The 19318-nt window shown below is 39.1% G+C and overlaps 1 protein-coding gene across 4 annotated transcripts in view; it reads left to right on the top strand.

Moving 5' to 3' along the window:
• cnnm2b (cyclin and CBS domain divalent metal cation transport mediator 2b) overlaps positions 1-17972 on the top strand; it is a 52751-nt gene extending 34779 nt beyond the window's left edge. The window contains exons 3-8 of one of the 4 annotated variants that reach the window (XM_026170090.2): positions 2166-2303; positions 4888-5057; positions 7293-7386; positions 9146-9208; positions 10965-11143; positions 12531-17972. In XM_026170090.2, the coding sequence (XP_026025875.1) occupies positions 2166-2303; positions 4888-5057; positions 7293-7386; positions 9146-9208; positions 10965-11143; positions 12531-12812 (926 nt within the window). In that variant the 3' untranslated portion in view covers positions 12813-17972. The remainder of the gene's footprint in view (positions 1-2165; positions 2304-4887; positions 5058-7292; positions 7387-9145; positions 9209-10964; positions 11144-12530) is intronic. The other 3 variants (XM_080302347.1, XM_026170091.2, XM_080302348.1) reach the window with 3 other exon arrangements.
• The last annotated feature ends 1346 nt before the right edge of the window (positions 17973-19318 follow it).

Genomic DNA, 19318 nt, shown 5'->3' with positions numbered 1-19318 from the left:
CTGGGGCGGAGGTTCACCTTCCAGCAGGACAACGACCCTAAACATAAAGCCAGGGCAACAATGGAATGGTTTAAAACAAACATATCCATGTGTTAGAATGGCCCAGTCAAAGTCCAGATCTAAATACAATCGAGAATCTGTGGCAAGAAGAAGGGGCAAAGATTTCAGTCTCTAGATGTGCAAAGCTGGTAGAGACAAACCCTAAAAGACTGGCAGCTGTAATTGCAGCAAAAGGTGGTTCTACAAAGTATTGACTCAGGGGGCTGAATAATTACACACACCCCACTTTTCAGTTATTTATTTGTAAAAAATGTTTGGAATCATGTATGATTTTCGTTCCACTTCTCACGTGTACACCACTTTGTGTTGGTCTTTCACGTGGAATTCCAATAAAATTGATTCATGTTTGTGGCTGTAATGTGACAAAATGTGGAAAAGTTCAAGGGGGCTGAATACTTTTGTAAGCCACTGTATTAAGTAATCCAAAGTATTCAGAATACGTTACTGTCATTGTGTAATGTAACGGAATACGTTACAAAATACATTTTAAAAGTAACCTTCCCAACACCATCTATCTATCTGATCTCCTGCTGAATTTGTAAGTTTATTTAATTTAAAAAGAAATGAAAAGTCTAATTTCTATTGCAGTTTAAATATTATTGGAGTGAAATAAGATTACCAGGCAAACTATGACTCTGTTTCTTGTAGTTAGTCACCAGGTTTACACACATCTCATGAAGGATTTTTGGGCCACACCGCTTTATAGAAACTCTAAATCCTATTGGCTGCCCTTTGGCAATTTGAAGCTTCAGCTCCCTTTCACGGATTTTCTATAGACTGAGGTCTAGAAGCTGGCAAGTCCATTCCATGACTTTAATGTGCTTCTTGAACCACTCCTTTGTTGTCCTGGTGGTATGTTGTGGGTTGTCATGCTATCAATGACCTCAGTGTTCTGGCTAAGGGAAAGTGGTTCTCCTCCAATATTTTATGATACATGGCCCATTCCATTGGCCCCTCAATTAGTCCAAGTCATCCTGTACCCTTAGAAAAACAGCTCCAAAGCATAATCTTTCCATGTCCTTGCTTGACTTGGGGGATGGTGTTCTTTGGTTCATTCTCAGCATTACTCTTCCTCCAAATATGGTGGGTTGAGTTGATACCAAAGAGCTTGAACTTTGTTTCATTTGACCACACCAATTTCTTCCAAACCTTCTCCGAATCATTCAGATATTCCCTGTAAAACTAAAGACAGATGTCTACATGTGCCATCTTGAGGATTTGGGTGGGTGGGAGGTGCTGTTCTTGGTGACTGTCCTTGGTGACTTCCCAACTGCCCTTTTAGGTTGATCCACCACCTTTCTCATTTCTCATTCTTCCATTTCTGAATAATTACAGCAGTAGTTGTCATTTTCTCACCAAGCTACTTGCTGGTCTTGCAGCCCGTTCCAGCTTTGTGCAGGTCTGTGGTCTTGTCCCCGATGTCCTTTGACAATTCTTTGGTTTTGCTCATATTGGTGGAGAGGTTGGAATGGAAAATGATTCTGTGGACAGGTTTGATGTATATGCATAACAAGTTGCCCACATGGCAACTCATGATCTGTGTGGCTATATGGCACACAGATCAAATACTTAATCAATGCCATGCAAATCAATTTCTAAATCGATTTATAATTTTTTTGAAATGTGCTTTGTTCTGGATTTTTGGTTGATATTCTGTTTTTCTCTATTAAAATGAGACTGCAATAAAAAGTAGAGATTGTTCATTTCTTTGAAAGTGAGCAAGCCTACAAATTCATCAGGGTATCAAATAATTATAGGAGTCAAAATACATTCATAATCATGGACAACCATAATTAATATTTTACCTTCGACTTTGTAAAAAATGATGGTATCTGTGTACATGGAGTACGTGCCAGTACTTCTGTAATGCCGGGAATGTGGTAACAATGTAGCCCTCCTATAGCTCTGCTGTAGTTCTCAGAAAGTCAGCACTGCTACTTTTATGGAAAACAGTAATCAGTGCAGGGTAACTCAAGTTTAGTCACCTTTTGACCCGAAATGACTAGCTCAGCGTCAGAGGAGTGTCGTGGACTGATCTTTTCCTGTTTCAGCCAACCTGTTGCAGGTTGACTCTTACACCTGACTTTTCATTTTTCCCTCCTCAGCTGACAACAAGACAAAGAAGAAAATCACACATCGGGAAAGAAAGCAGGATTTCTCGGCCTTCAAGCCTACCGACAATGAAATGAAGGTTAAAATATCACCTCAGCTTCTGCTGGCTACCCTGCGTTTCCTAGCAACAGGCAAGTGGGCTGCGTTGCTGCTTGACTTCCCCCAGTGTGCCCTCAGCCCCTCACTGTGGGGAAAGTGTGTGTGTGAGTGTGTTTGTGTGCCCATACGGGCTTTGAGTTTTGGGCAAGTGGGTGTAGAGAGGAGGAGGTGTGAGTATTTGTGTAGCATGAGTAGCCGTTGTGTGCGTCTATGTGTGAGGGAATGAATTGCGTGGGGACTCACAACAAGTGTGCTGGTATGTATGTGTAAAGAGGTGGAAGGCCTCTCTATAAGCCCAACACAGGATGTCTGCAGAATGGACACGGGTCCAAAAAAATTCAGGCGTTTATTTGCTTGCGTGTCATGCACAGAAGGTTACATGTTGAGATCTTTGCTCACAGCTTTAAAAACACCACCCTGTTTGCTTACACTCGTTCCTCAGTGACATCACGTCCAGGATTTTTGGCCTATAATCGCAGTTCTCACACAAGTCGACATACTTGGTTACTTACTAGCGTAAAATGTGAAATATTTCACCCGCTTTCCCTCGGGAAATGGATTTCAGAGCAGGCAGCAAGTACTACTACACCAGCAGCAGCGGTTCACTATGCCTCATTGCAGTTGGATTTGCTTTAGAACTTTGACCTGGCAGCTAAGCGTTGATTAAGTTCCTCTAAAGGCTATTAGGGAGTTTAGTTCCTGGTGGTGGAGCCAGCAGCCAGCTGACACATATCACCGCTGATGAGTTGAAGGAGCTGATTGGCCCAATAGGTGGTTGAAGAGGACCAGACACAATGAGGGGGAAGGGGGTGTCTCTATTAACATTTATTGAAATTTTTGGCCCCTTATGTATGGCTCTCACCTCACAAAAATGCAGTAACGGTTTATACAGTTTCTGCAGCAGCACAATGTTGCTAATATTTTGTATTTTTGTTATCATGTAAAAACCAAACCATCAAAATGTTAACTTTTTTGTTAGGGTGTGGTTCTTACAGTAATTTAATGAATTGATTTGAGGGGGAAATGCTTACTTCAGCAATATTCTGTCTTCCTATTAACTTTAATGAAATTTGGCATGGTCATTCATCTGGAGCTTGGTAACCGACAGATAAGCGGCACTGATCGCATGCCCGTGATTCATCTTTCGCCTTAGCGAGTAATTTGTCAGCCACTGCTATTTGTACTATTTGTTTTACTGCAGCAGATGATTTTTCCAGCTATAGCTCTTATTTATACTTTATTTAATTATCATATGATCACTTTGCCACTTTCGCAAGAACCAATCTTTCATCCAGTGTTTAAGAACATGTTTCACCTAGTTAATGTTTTTTAAACTTTTGTGTAAACCAGAGATAAGATAAGCTACAATTATCCAATATCTGTTTAACATGCGAGACCCATGGTGACAAATATTTCCCATTTTATCCTGGCTGAGCAGATAGTTGTATGCTAGTTCACTGAGTTTAGTTTCCCTTATGTAATCCTTCTCTTTATGACTATGATACAGAGTGGGTCCGATCTTCCCTGCTATCCATGGACAATATATGCTTTAATTTTGACTTTAAGAACATATGGAATGTAAGCTCCAGAATTTAAGTGATTATCCCTAATAGATTACACAAGTGATCTATTTCTATATCCCCTGTTTTGATGTTGGAAAAATAAGTTTATTGTCTACATATATCATTACCCTAAACTAAATATATTTATTGCCATGCCATCAAAATTAATAATCTGTGAGCCATTTTCTATTAAATAATCCACTAGGTCAGTAATAAATAATGCAAACAACAATTATACAATTGATTCATTTAAAATCCTACAAAGACTTGAAAATACACATGATTTTATTTTTTTAATCTTAAAATTTCCTCTAATATGAGATTTTAATCTCTGAAATTCCTTACTGCGACAAGTAAAGGAACAAAGCCTTGTAAAGGAATCTTTCCAGAAATATCCCAGAACCTACATAACTTTGCATTTGATATATTTACGTTAGGTTTATGTGGTTAACTCAAAAACTATACCTCTGTCATTATTAAAATCCAGTTTTACAGTTTCATCTTTCACTTTTCCTCTTTTTTAAACCGAGAATTTCTACTAAGTCGGTTTCTGCCGCTTTTGCTGATGTCATTTTCAATATAATCTTTGTCTAAAATCAGTTTAAAACAATATGTTAGAAATAAAATATTAAGAATACAAATATAAGTTTGCCGGGTCTTTGGTTTAAAAAAAATAGGCCAGCTTATATACATGCCTTTCTTTGGATAAATGTAAGTAAAACTGCCACATTTAAACACATCAAACCTTTGTCTGCACAGGTAACAGCACCATGTGGCCCCCTTGGAAAACTAATTGCCCATCCCCAAACTAGTATGTGCTCAGTGGCAAACAAAATTTTCAAACCATCAGGTGACATCACGGTGGCGTTTTTCTTGTAAATAGTCCATGAACAGTAATACTTTTTTAGGACTAATTTCTTTTATGTTTTGGGATTTTCATGGCAATAAGGGAGATATAAGAATAATTTTATTACATTGATATAATTATTTAAATTTTCATAAGAAATGAAATGTTTTGTCTTACCACAGTCTTTTTCTCTCCTTGTCTCTTCAGAGGTTGAGCCATTTGCACCGATGCAGATGTCAGAAAAGATTCTGCTGCGCTTGTTGAAGCATCCAAATGTGATCCAGGAGCTAAAATACGATGATAAGAACAAGCGGGCACCAGAGCACTACCTCTTCCACAGGAACAAACCTGTGGATTATTTCATCCTCATCCTGCAGGTGTGTGGACACAACGAGTTTCAAGGTGGAAGGATACATCAGTAGTCTTTGATTTTTTATTTTTATTTTTTAAAACAACAACAAAAAACCCCACTACATAACCAGTTTGGGAAAATGTAAATATTGATATGTATTTTAGGTTTAACATTAAAAAAAATAACGCAAGTATTCTAACTCTGCTCATGCAGGATAAGTTCGTTTTACCTGCATCATTTAGTTCCATTATTTCCTTCTGCCGTCACTACAGATGAATAAACAGTATATACTATGTGATCAGTTTAAAAATGCTGCTTGTAGCACTGCAAGCATTCGTTTTCCTCTGGCCTACAGTTTTTCACGGTGTAGTCATCGATCTAACAGAGTTGTACTGCCCGAGTTTGTTCCCACAGAAGCCATGCATCCCTAAGGTATGCGCGGTATGACTGTACTGTAGGGCAGTTTAAACTAAAACAAGCAATAATACTATAGATAAGAAGCTAATTAGTTATAATAATGTCTGACCTAAGAGATACAGCATTTTAAAAGACCAGTGCCACATACCATAGCATTTATAGCATGAGCAAATTTATTGTGCCAGTCCCTAGACGGGTCTTTAAAGTAGTACCATAAAATGAAAGATAAACCAGATGATCCATGACTAATCCAAAAATTGTTTCAGTTTGAGTTTAAAGTTGTTATCCTGTTTGAGTTCTTTGTGGTAAGCGTGAGAATGTGTGACATCAGTATGTCCCAGATGAGTCTAACCCTGATGAAATTCAGTGAAATCAAACCATGAAATATTTACCTTCTTGAGAAAATTTCAGTCGTGTGGTTTCTTAGCCAGACATTAATTGCACAGTCATACAGTATGACCAATACGAGTCCTGCTTATAACCAATAAAATACTTAATTATTTACTTATTTAGTTAATTACTTCTCAAATGTATTCAGTATATGGTTCATTAATCTTGGAGAATAATTTATTTGACAAATAACTTCCAACATTTAAAAAAATTAGACACAGTTGTCCTGATAAATTGTTTTGTTTATCTACAAGAAATAGAAACAAGAGCGTTCAGTATCATCTATGCGCCTAAATAATGCAATAAGCAATAAAGAAATAAAGGTTTGGGGTAAACACACTTTACAGGTGTTTTGGATAACGTGTCACAGTCAGGCTGAATTTGTCAAGTTCATCAGTACCCATGTTCATCTGGACAAGGAGTTAGAGAACTCTTCTTGTTCTTCTTGTGCCTGCTTTACTATTACTGTGGAACCAATCGCACATAGTTTTGGACAATGCATACGTCATCTAAGCATCTTATGTGCATAAACACATCAAAGCTGAAAACAAGCAGGCCAAAAACGGAACCCTGTGGGATTCCTGCATTATCCTCAAAATGACGTTTTCTGATTGTTACACAGTGTTCACATTTAAATGTTATAATTTGAACTATCATAGAGTGTGACAGGAAATGTCTTAGAAAGTCAAAGTTAAGCATCATTCAGAAAAAAAACTTTAAATAGGAACCAAACTGAACTTAAAACCTTTTAAAATCCAAGCTATGACACCAGCCTTAATGAAAATCTTTCACCCTGCAAATCTTGGAAACACATTTGCGTAATAATTATATATGATAATATATAATAGTTAGTGTATTCAATAGTGTATAGATCACGGACTTCTGCACTTCATGTAGCTTTAGTCTCAGGTCTGAAAGCAGCCCTGAATTTCTGCACTGTTTCTGATATGCCGCTGGAGCCAGCACTATTGTCTTATTCAGGGAGGGTATTGGGACTTCTCTGTACGCCTTAAAGGGAAGTCCCAAATAACTGTTCCTAAAGTGAGTTCAAAGTCTTTATTGCAAAGGTTTGCAGACTTTGTATATTTCCCCTATCAGGTCACTAAGTCGACATGTATATTAGCCTTGGATTAAATAAGGTTCTGCTTGAGCAAGTGTGGGGTCATTGCCCTTGAGACCCAGCTTAGAAGCAGATTGGGAGCTATTAAACAGAGTGAGGATTTTCTACAAGTAGTAAAAAGGAAAGGAAACAAGGGAAGCAGGGTGGATTTATTATAATCTCACAGACAGGATAAATAAAGTAAAAAATAAAGCATAAAGTTAAAGGAAATATCGTAAAACCAGCACAAATAAGTAATCTTTTGTTTAACTAAGCTGATAAGTTGATATATAATGTGTTGAGCACTTACATACTTTTAAGATAATTCATGATTCTTTTCCTTGGCTGTCACAGGGGAAGGTGGAGGTGGAAGCAGGAAAAGAGGGGATGAAGTTTGAAGCGGGACCATTCTCCTTCTATGGGATAATGGCTCTGACAGCCTCACCAGGTAAGATTTCTTGATCTAGGTCTTAAATTTTTATACCCATGAAAGTGAATCCTAACTTCTAGGGAATCTCACTCGTCAGCCTCCTTTGAGAGGGTCTGGACAGAAGAATCCGCCTGTTAGTTTTACCTCACAATCAGGAGCAAAACTGCAGTTTTCGTTTCACTCATTGTGGAATACTTGGAGGTGGGTGGGACTTTGCCAAACCGGTCTACATGTGTTCTGTGAACTAGTGGAAGTTTGGTTTGCATCAATGGCGCTGATGTCAAGCTCACTTTAGGTGGGTGTTTGACTAAAGTGTTGTTTGTCACTGATTCTGGTTCACAGGTATGGGCAGAGTAAAGCAGGAGATGAGGATGTTGTACTGATCTGCTGCGGGGAAGAGAGAGCTGAGCTTAAAATTGAAGATGTTGAGTCACCAGTTGATTTAGGTTCCTAGCCTGACTGAAACAGTGAGGTTACAGCTACAAATGGCAGAAATGAGCTTCCTGCAAAGGTTGTCTGATTTGGGAGGGGCTTAGAGTAGATGTGAGGTGATTCAGGCTCTGACAGGATGCCTCCTTGGTACCTCCTAGGTTAGGTGTTTTGAGCATATCCTACCAGGAGGCCCGTCCAAGATAGACTCAGGACACACTTGAGAGGTTATATCTCTCAGACTTGGAAATATCTTGGGATGGGGAGGTCTGGGCATCTGTGCCTAGACTGCTGCAAATAAAGGGATTGCTTTCTACTCTAGCTGAGCGCTTGAAGTGCTTTTTGCTATTAGTCTCAATAACACACTTTGTTTTTAGACCTAAGCACTTTATCTAACATTGAAAGTGCACACACACTCCAATAGTTGCATTGTTCAGTATCCAAAGACTTCCGCATGTAGCTAGGGATCGAACCACTGAACTTCTGACTGGTAGATGACCTGCTCAAGCGAGCCATCCACCCCATAGCCAGAAAACTGGCAGAAGATGGATGGATGGAAAGAAAACCCTGTGACAGAAAAATGATATTATTAGTAAGTAAAATGTTAAAATGCAGCTGGACGAGTAGCTCTTCTCTCTGGGTTTGTGATATAGACCATTTACAGTGTGATCCACTGTAGCTTGTTTCCAGTAAAATATGTTATAGACTGCTCATATGAAGAATTAGAGGTTTTACTACTTCTTTATGCTTTATAGGTACTGGAGGTCTTATAAGACTTGCAGCGCACTATGATTTACTCATAAAATTGTCATTTTTCACCTTGTTCTCATGCAACATAATTTTAAAAATTACGTATGGATAAAGTACTCATCATGTTACATGAGAAAAATGTGAAAAATGCCACTTTTGTGAGTAAAAAATAATATAATAATAACTCATAAGTCCTAATATGATAACATAATAAATCAAGAGAGGTCATGAAAATGCATCATCTAGTGATCCACTCATTCTTCTCTGTTCATTCATAAACTACAGCACTGTCCTCGGCTATTAGACTGATTCATTTGGGTGGTGTGATTTGAGAGACACCTACTGGTGAAACAGTAGAATAACTCTCCTGTGGTGGATGTGTGCACTCTAAGAAATTAAATCAAATGCTTCATGGTTTGTGCCAGTTTTCATCTTAAGCTGATCAGTAGAGGAACAACAAGTTAACACTTCTTTTCTTTAATCAGATGTTATCATATATAATTGATTAAATTACCCATTTTCTCGACTTTAACAATCTCGTCTTTCTGTCTTCTCGCTTCTTTTGTCTCTCTCTTGTTTCATCCCTCTCTCCCCCAAGTGCCTCTGTCACTGTCTCGTACATTTGCAGTCAGTAGGGCTGAGTCATTAGCAGGATCTCCAGGTACAGTGGATTTTCAGTATCACCTCTCACTCTATAACCTTTAGTGAATAGTGATGAAATTTCATTATTTGAAAGAGAATGTTTTGTTGATATTAAATAGACGCATGAAGTTGTAGAGTCACAGTTTCACCTACCTGCATGCTTTACCTAAATATACCTGAGTGTGTTTAGCCTTTTGGTTTTCATAGTCTGCTTGAGAACTGACTTGTTTTGTGTGACTTTCAAAGAAAGTGTTCACTGTCTGTTTGTCCCTGAATGCAACATACACTGTAAACTTGTGTGTGTGACACTAAAAGAGAAAGAGGCAGAGTGGAAAACGGATCCAGACTGAGGCTTAACATCCTCGTCTCCTGAGCCATTAGTCAAGTCGCTGAATGGTGTTGGAGACTAGAGGCCCCAGAGTGGAACCCGGCTCCGCCCCGCTCGCCCCTAACCTTTAACCCCCTGACTACATAAACAAGACCTACAGCTACAGCCCCCTGCTGGACACCACTGAGCACACATACAAAGACATGCACATATGCATATGTTCACATTTACAGGCCCATGAACAAAACCCACAATACTACACACATAGAAGGGCTGCTTTGAAAGTGAATTAAAAGTGAACGCACCCATAGGAAATGCTGTGGAATAAATACACTTTCATTGTGTCTGTAGTAGAGGCCTACAGTGCTCACGTTGGTGCAGTGGCATTTGAGTGTGTGTGTGTTTATAAATCTAGTATGTGTGTTTTCTTGACACAGCACACTGACGTTTTTTTGTGTCGACCTGGCCCCTAAAAAGTAGAGTACTAATCCACAAGAGTCCACATGCCAGGTCTTTGGCCTACTGTGCTCCCTCTACACACCCCCACACACACACTGTTTTTGCCTCTCACTTCCTCACTCATACACATTCATACACACATATTCCAACATGGGATTACATACATTCCAGTCAGCGTAGTAGCATTAGTGTTGGCCAAGCTGTTTCCACTTTGTTGTGTGTGATTTTCACAAGGCTTCTTTAAGAAGTGGAAAACATAATCTGGCTTTAATTAAAAATAACCAAGAAAAGAAAAGAACAAGTCTTCTATGTGGTAGCACATAGAAGAACGCAGCATCACTGGAGACTGCTATATGAAACTAGAAGACTTACACATAAATTAGATTTCCATACATCACAGCTTTGTACCTAAGACTCAAGCTGGAAAAAAGTCACAGATACAAAGGATCTTAAGTAGTGCTGTACAACTTGGCTAGTTTCAGAGGAAATTTTAAGCATCTTAATGTCCTCAAAACAATTGAGACAAAATTTCTAATTATGTAAAGTTTCTAACTTAAATTTTTTATGTTGTCATTATTACACAGGCCCAAAGAGATCATCTAACAGACAATGAAAAATCAATATTTAGTGTCATATGAACTTTAAGGAACAGTAATATTAGATCAGACTAGCAGAAATGTAAAATAGAGCCCAACTGATACAGGAGTTTGAAAACTGACTGAAAACCAATTCCGGTGTTCTTTTCTGTCAGACACTCGAAAAATAAACAGATTTTCTTTAAATTTGTTATGTGAATTTATGAGTACTTAAAAAGCTAATATGACAACACAGTTGAAAAGTAATCTTGTTTTATTGTCCGAACAAGTCGTGGATTACTTTTTCAGATGAACTGAATCAACCTTTAGGGATTAGGGCCCTTTAAAGTACTTTTGCAGTGCCATGCATTACTTTTGCATTCCAGTATGCTTTAAATTTCTTTCTCCTACAGAGAATAAATCTCCTCCACGGCCATTTGGACTGAATCACTCCGATTCTCTGAACAGGAGTGACCGTATAGATGCCATCACCCCGACTCTGGGCAACAGCAACAACCAGCTCAACTCCTTCCTGCATATATATGTGCCTGATTATTCTGTCAGAGCACGCTCAGACCTGCAGTATATAAAGGTGAGTAAACACAGGGGATCAGAAATTAGCCTGCAATGAGGATTATATGCACATTGTAGGTGATGTGGTGATGTCACATGCAGCTGCGGATTTCCATTTTCTTTTTCCCACTGAGTTCTCAACATTCAACATGAGCAGTTAGAGAATGAAACCAAAGCTTTGGCAGTGCGCTCGCAGCTTTGAGCCATCCATCTGTGCCAATGCTCTGATAGCATCTTCCCCTCTCAGTCTAAATAAATGAACACTGCTAGCAGCAACTATCACAACCATATCAGCCACAAATAAAACTTGCTTTTTGTCAGTGTCAAATGTACTGCTGTAATTTGGATCTCAGAAATCACATTTGCACAAGTCATTTCAATATTCTCCTCCCCAAATTCTCTGCTCTGAAATAAAAACACCTAGAAATACATTAAATATCTGAGGATGGCTGCTTTATGAAAAATAACTTATAAAGTCTTACCTGTCTAAAAGTGAAAAAAATATATCATGTTGCTGCTGATGACATATATTTGACATACATGACATATTTTTGTCCTTTTATATTAATATTTCTATTTATACCCATATCTATATATTTATCTTAACATTTATCTATCAATATCTCTGTACACTGTCTATGCACGCATACACTCTCAGTCAGGCAGTGAGACACTTCATTTTATACGAGTGCTTGACATTTGTTGTATATTTGCTCAATTTCCCTCTGGGATTAATAAAGTCGCTCTGATTCTGTTTCTTCTAAGTAACGAATAAAGTCACTGCTGTTGTGCCAGATGTGTAAATGTGGCAAATCTCTTGCTTTGGAAATGTTCATTGATGAATTCTGCTGCTTCATGAGGCTGTTTTTGTTTATTCTGCTTATCAGCCGCGAGGCACAAATAGAGCTCTGACGTAACTGAAGTACTACTTTCTACGATGTTTTATTACTTCCTTTTAGGGTCCCGGGTACCAAATCAATAGAAAAGATCAAAAAGCAATTACCTAACTGATATAAATTGACAGTAAGATAATTACTTCATGACAATTTAAAACATTTAGATTTGATGAATCATGGATAGCTCCAGAGTGTAGCGGTTTACACATTACACACAAAAGGTTGCTGGTTTGATTCCAGCTATAGAAACAAATGAAGATGAGTCATTTTCTGGCTTGTAGTAATATTCTTGTCCTCTCACTGGACACTAAGCAGATAATGAAAGGCTATCATTGTAAATTAATCATTACATTTTTTACAGAATATTTTAAAAGCAATATTACTTGTAGCCTTTTCCACATCCTTATTTAGTGTCAAATCCTTGTTTACCGAGCTACCAGCTCTGTGCCACGAATAACGGCACAGCAACCTCTTGTTGTGACACTTGACCCGACCTTCACTGTTTTGTAGGTGACGCGACAACAGTACCAGAACGCTGTGATGGCGTCGCGGATGGACAAGACTCCGCAGTCGACAGACAGTGAGTTCACTAAGATCGAACTCACGCTAACAGAGCTCCACGATGGAGTGGAGAACCCAGCTGTGGTCACCGCCACGGCTACCACCACTATCACCACCCCTGTTGTGGCCTTTGCCGTGGCCAACGAAACGTCCCACCTGCTCAACCAGCAGCAGAACTGTGTGGGTCTTAGCAGGAGCAACCACTCCTCCCACAATGAGGGACCCATCTAGCCCCGCCGAGCCCGGTGGAGACCCAGACCCTCCACCCTGTCTTGTGGAAACACACACACACACACAGTGATGTAGATGAAGATGAGGGAACGTGGGGAAGCGGAGGCAGGTGGAGTGAGGGTTCTGCTCCAATCAGTAGCCCCCAGTCAGTCAGGCAGTGAGACCCTTTCATGAAGGGGCTATGGGGAAGATGGGTGCTGTGTCACCCTGAACACCCCCACCTGAACCCTGTCAGAATCCCTGCTGTACTACACCCTCTTCCGGAGGGTGCACTCGGACAGTACCGTGTTACTGAGCTTCGTTTTTTTGGGACAATCGGACACTGTCAAAGCGGTATCTTGAACAGAGTGCATACACGCACGCACACACACATAACACAGCACTTGCTGTACTTGCTCCTCAGGCCAAAGACTTTGGTCCGTCCCCCCCTTTCGTACACTGTTTATGCACACATACACTCTCAAACACATTCACAATCATGCACAGAAGGAAATGCAACTCCCCCACCGGTGCATCTTTCAGGGAGGCTCAGTCAACTGTTGATCCCATCAGCAAGGGCTCAAACCCAAACATGCAGAGAGGTTAGTCAAAGACTGCACCAAAAACCGCTTTGGAAGAAACCGTTAAACCACGAACCAAGAATGTTTTCCTGTATTTATTTATTTTATAATATTGTATGTATATATGTTTGCGTGAAGATATGATATATATATTAAGAAAACTGGCATATGAGCATGCATTAGTGTGCTACAGAAGTAGAATATGCTACATATATGGGGATGAACATCCATTCTTGTATAGTGCATTCAGAAAGATTTCACAGTCTTTGAAGTTTTGTTGTTTTGAAGATTTTTAAAGTAGATTTTTTTTTCTGACAGTCTACACATAACAATACACCGTGAAGAAAAATCAAGAACAGGTTACTGAGGTGCTATGTAAATTAATTGCAAATAACACTCAAATATTCCAGGATATCAGTATTCAGATACCTTACCTAGTACTTTCCTTAGAACATTGCAGAGCTTTGGTGTGCACCAACTATCAGGTCTGTCCAGAGGTGCTGTATTGGGATCAGGTCCTGACTTTAGTTGGGCCACTCTACAAATCCACTACTATATGTTACTGAGATTCTGAGCTCTCTGTAAAAGTTTTTCACTCAGGACTGCACTGGATATAATTCTGCATCCATCTTTCCACATATCTTTACTAGCCTCCCAATCTGTGTCACAGAAAAGAGCTTCCCCAGAGCACGTGTTTGACTGCAGGAATAGCATTAACGATTGTTGCCCAATAATTGTGTGTCTTGTGGTCTGAGATCTTGTCAGTTGCCTTTCAGTTTTTCACAAGTCAATCATGTGCCTTTTTTATTAAGGATTGACTTCCATTTGGCTACTCCACCATGAATGTTTGGTTGTTGAAGTGCTACACTGACAGCAATGTGCACCCCAAACGGCGTGAAATTGGTCTCAGAGAGGTGTTTCCTCAAAAACCTTGCAAACGCTTTGGCTGCTAGCAGGTTGAGTTCATAAGTAGTTTGCATGGAAGATGGTAACTTGTTTGCAAGCATTCACAAACTTCTCGCTGAGGAGTACTAAAATTGAAAAGCGCAATGCTAGCTAGATACGGAGCACGTGTACCTTAAGTGTAAAAGTTGCACCATGCTTTGATTGTTGACTGTTGATAAAGGAAGGAAGCACCAGAGATCAATTGTGAGCTTCAAACAGAATAATGACTCATCTACATGTTTTAGTGTTTGTTAGTCTGGATAAAAAAGACACTCCTAAAACCTTTTAAGGAGTCAAAACATGGAAATCTTGCGAGGGTGTGAAAACTTTCCGAATGCACTGTATATGAGGAGGTGAGGGTATTTTACAGAAACATATGTATATTACAGATCTTGTTATTTTTACTATTATCCTAAATCAGGCTTATGGTACAATATATTTTTCACCTTTTAAAAAAATCACACTATTGCCTTTAAGAGAAATCATATAATTAATTATTTTTAACAAAGTGCAATGAACCGCAGTTTATTTAAGAGATGATTATGAATAAAAAAATTCACTGTACTATAGATTTACAGATTATATTTGTATGTATGTACTGTATGTATATTTGTTTTTGTCTTAGTCTCTCTTTACCCTTTTGTTTCCTTCGTGTTTTTGCATCCGTTGACCTCAGACACGTCTGCCAGTTCCTTTGGGAGTTATGACGCCAAGATTTGTCACCACAGTGTAGCTTCCGGGGTGGGGGGAGGGGTTCGCAGGTAGCGGAGTTGTGTGAAAGTCCAGCATCTATGCATGTGGGGGTTATGTGTCTTTCTTCTGTTGTTGTCAATTTTACGCATAATCAGACTTGATAATTGCACAGTATTAATGACCTCATCTAACATGTTGAGCACCATCAACGTCACAAAAAGCAACCTCGACATTAAACGTGTCCATGAATGATACACAGCTATGTTCTCCCACTTTTTATCTTGGTTTTCTTTTCTGCTCATTGCGTGTCTGTTTAGTCTGTTTCTTTATCCAAAATGTAAGAGAGCAAATATAATAGGGAGAAACGCACCTTTATTTCACTGGGCTTCTGTTATGATGAAGAAAAATAGTTTTTTACTTAATTCAGGTCTGAGGCTAAAAGTTAAAATGCAGTTTTTAAAAGAATTTAGACTAAACTAATTAAACTATAGCCATTTCCAAGTTTAGAGAAAACTGGATATTTTGCAGACTACATTAACTTAGATCACTCTCATGTTTTCTTTTGTCATTATTGTGTAAAAATGCTCATAAAAAAAAACAAGACAAAGACGAAATCTATTTCTGTGCAAAAGTCTTGAACCACCCCTCATTTCTTTGTATTTTTTGCTTGGAAAATGTGATTTATTGAAATGTGCAAACATACATGGAAATACATGAAGCAAAAATGGAGTTTGTGCAATTCTAACAAGCTTGAAAGTCAATATGTAGTACGAATGTAGAACTGTCTTAGGCAGCTTTCTCATCCTTTCTTTAAGTGATCCTCAAAAGTAGTTCTCCAGGTTTTTGAAGGACATTCAAAGCTCTTCTTAGGATGTTGGCTGCCTTTTGGTCCCACACTGCTTCAGTAATGTTGAGGTCCTGACTCTGGGAAGGCCAATCTATGATTTATTGTCTTCTTATCAGTCTATGTCTGTGAAGGTTCTCAGTCATCCAGCTCATCGTAGTCTAAGGAGCTTGAAAAGAAAAGCGTCTGGACTTCTTTAAGTGTCCTTGAAGACGTTTCACCTCTCACACTTGTGTCATGGTCCTTTTCTGCATTTATAATTCCATCAACTTTGAAAAGATTCTCAGTAACACTGTCTGAAATGCATCCCCAAACTGTGGCAGAACCTCCACGCGTTTCGCAGATGGCTGTAGACAGTCACTGTAGGACCTCTCTCTTAGACGCCTCTCTACATATTTACCACAATTTCAACCAAAAATGTCAAATTTTGGATTCACCACTCCATCAGACCTGAGTTTCAGTCCAGTTCTTGTGTGAATTGGCAGACCTCAGCCTTCTCCCCGTTTCCCCTTCCTTAAGTTTCTCGACAGGCACCTTTGAACTGAGACCATTTCTGATGAGTCTTCAGGGAATAGTAAAGGCTCAGATGCATCTTTCCTGTATAAACTCTTCAATGGATTTTCTCCTATTTCTTAAAGATTTGACTTTCACACCCTGTCCATTGCTGCCATTTGTTTTGTCTTTTGCTTATCCAGTTTCCTCAGCATGCAGAGATATGCAAACATTTTCAGTTAGAAGATCTTTGGGAATCACCGTGTTTGTGTACAATATGTGGTAAAGATAAATGCAAGAAAGCCTTCTTTACTTAAAAATATAAAGCCATTTGGGATGACTTAAGACTTACACAGTACCATAAAGTTTGTGTTGTTTTTGTTTTTTAATGCAATGGTCAATGTGCACATTTCTTTTTTTACACATATCACATCTTCTATTAGAAAAGTGAAAAGAATTTGCCCAAAGCATAAATTAAGCAAATTTTTCTAGAAGACATTTTTGCAAATTTGTGTATGTTTAATAAAATAATTACCAATTCTCTTTTTTAAAAATGCATTTCTATCAAGCATGTTATATAGAGAACCACTGACCAAACTGATAAACCAACTGGGAAAGTTTTTAAGGTAATATCTGTCTTAAAATTTAAAGGCACTTAGATTTTTCTGAAAAACTACTTTGGTAGCACATAACATCTACCACTACAATTTATGTCCTTCTCTGTATTATGAAGGTTTTTACAGATTTGTTTGCTTACAAGACCTCAGACCTTTTTTATTAAGTATTATTTAAAAGAGACTTTTTTAGGCTGTTGATAGTATTTTCTAGTACAAGTAGAGGCAGTGGAAAAGATTGGGCCTGATCTTTAACATCATATCTAATGTTTGCTTATAGTTAATTTGCTGCTTTACAGGCAACAGAAAATTTCCTAAAGCTCAGTCATCTTTTTAACATTCAGTTGCAGACTATAGCCACTGGTGGTAGCTGTTTCCTATTATATTTCAAGGTATATGTATGAGTGCCCTAACCGTCTCTGCAAGCTGCACACATGGACAAAGAGCCCTTCCATCTGCTCAGATGCGAGGGACGTCCCTGTTGTAAAACCGGTCACAGAGAACATCTGCATTGTTTGCAGCTGCGCTTGCTGTTGTTTATCGTTTACTAGAAAGTGCTCCTATGCAGCAGGCCCACTGCAGTCTGCAGGGACGATCACTCCAGAGATAAAACAGTGATTCACACTGAAAGGTTGTGATGTTCAAATTCTGCCTGTGCACCTCAGAGCCCGATGAAAGAAGAAGCATGAGAACTTTTTTTTTTTTTAAAGTCTGCACGAAACGCGGGGGGTGGGGCATCAGCTGTAATGGGGGTGGTTATTTTAATATTCTGTGACACAGAACAAACATACAGTCATTTTTTTCCTCTTACACGCTCCAGCCTCAGCTGAACAGAGGTCATCATTCCTCGATCATGTGAATGTCTTCCAGGCCTGTGTTAAACTGGACTTCTGTCCACCTCTATGCTGCTGTTCAAACCATGTGCTGTCCATAATTCTTCTTCTGCCTGAACGTGACACTCTCGTTGCCTTCTCCAGCCAGTGGTTTAATAAAAAAGTGAATGATTAACAGACAAGGCAGCCGGTGACTCTGTGTGCTACATATGAAGCTGCATCAAATGTTTGCTTTTGAGACAGGACTTCCTCTACTTGACACACGTTTTACTGATACTCACACCAGAGCAGCAATTAAAAACAGGACAATCTTCATCACCACCACCAAGATGGGTCAGGTTAATATCAGTAGAAAACACTTCATTCAAAACACTCAGATGCTAATGGTTCTTAAGCTGTTGGTCATTAACAAAGCCATTACTTAATGAGCAGTAGCTTTTATTACCATTTACCAGCTGTTAAGCATTTAAATCACTCTCAGAGATCCTGATTTGTTTGTAATTCATTCAGAACAACTGTAATGAAAAGAAATATGTTTCTATCTGCAGTGCTATGTTTAGCAGCATGGCTTTGATTTCTCACCTCCCCGACCTTCATCACGTATTTAAGGAATGCAAGACCCATAGCACAGGAGAGGCAGCGTATCAATGGCAAGGCGCATGAAAAAGAAGGTGTGTTGCAAAGCGGCTTTGCTGACATGGCGCTGTAGACTGGTTAACACACTGTAAAAAATGTCCAACTAGATATAGTAAGTTTTCAGCTGAGCCATCACCTAAACTCCATGGATTACATCTCATCCAACTATACTCACTTGCAAACTTTCCCATGTTAGAATTTAGCATCCATTGCTATCCATGTTTTGCTTTATACTTTGTGGAGGATGGAGGACATTAAAAGAAAAATATTGCACCTTAAATGATTAAAACTAAGGACTTTAATGCTGAGTCAGGATTATGTTCTGTTCCAGCAGGAGGAGAAACGGGGTGTGAAAAATTACACACCAGGGTGTGAATAGTACACACCTTGTTTCAGTAGTTTGTAGAAACAGCTTGACCAGCATTACTTGAATGCTTTATGACTTGTAGCCACTCTTCTTTACAGCGTTGTCAGAGGTCTGAGCCTCTGAACAGTCACCCTGACCCTGACTCTTTTTCAGAATTCTGTTGCATTGTATTTGCTGATGTGCTTGGTATGATTGTCCTGTTTCATGACCCAATTCCAGCTCTACTTTAGCTGTTGGACAGACAGTTTAACATTTGACTCTTTGGCGTACACACAAATGCAGGGTAATCAGGTCCTGTGCCTGCTAAGCAAACCCAAATCATCACCTCTCTACTACCGTGTGTTGGTATGGGGTTGTGCTAATACGCCTTCACTAAATGCAATGTGGTGCATTACAGCCAAACATCTCCACTTTGGTCGTTTGTCCAAGAAAATTGTTCCAGAAGTCTTTTGGTTTGTTCAGTTGAAGCTTTGCAAAATAAACAAATAAGGGTTCAATTTGTCATAGATGCCTTCTCCAGTT

The sequence above is a fragment of the Astatotilapia calliptera genome, chromosome 6 (assembly GCF_964374335.1).
Source record: "Astatotilapia calliptera chromosome 6, fAstCal68.1, whole genome shotgun sequence".
NCBI classification, from domain to species: Eukaryota; Metazoa; Chordata; class Actinopteri; order Cichliformes; family Cichlidae; genus Astatotilapia; species Astatotilapia calliptera.
This window is presented reverse-complemented; position numbering and strand designations above follow the sequence as displayed.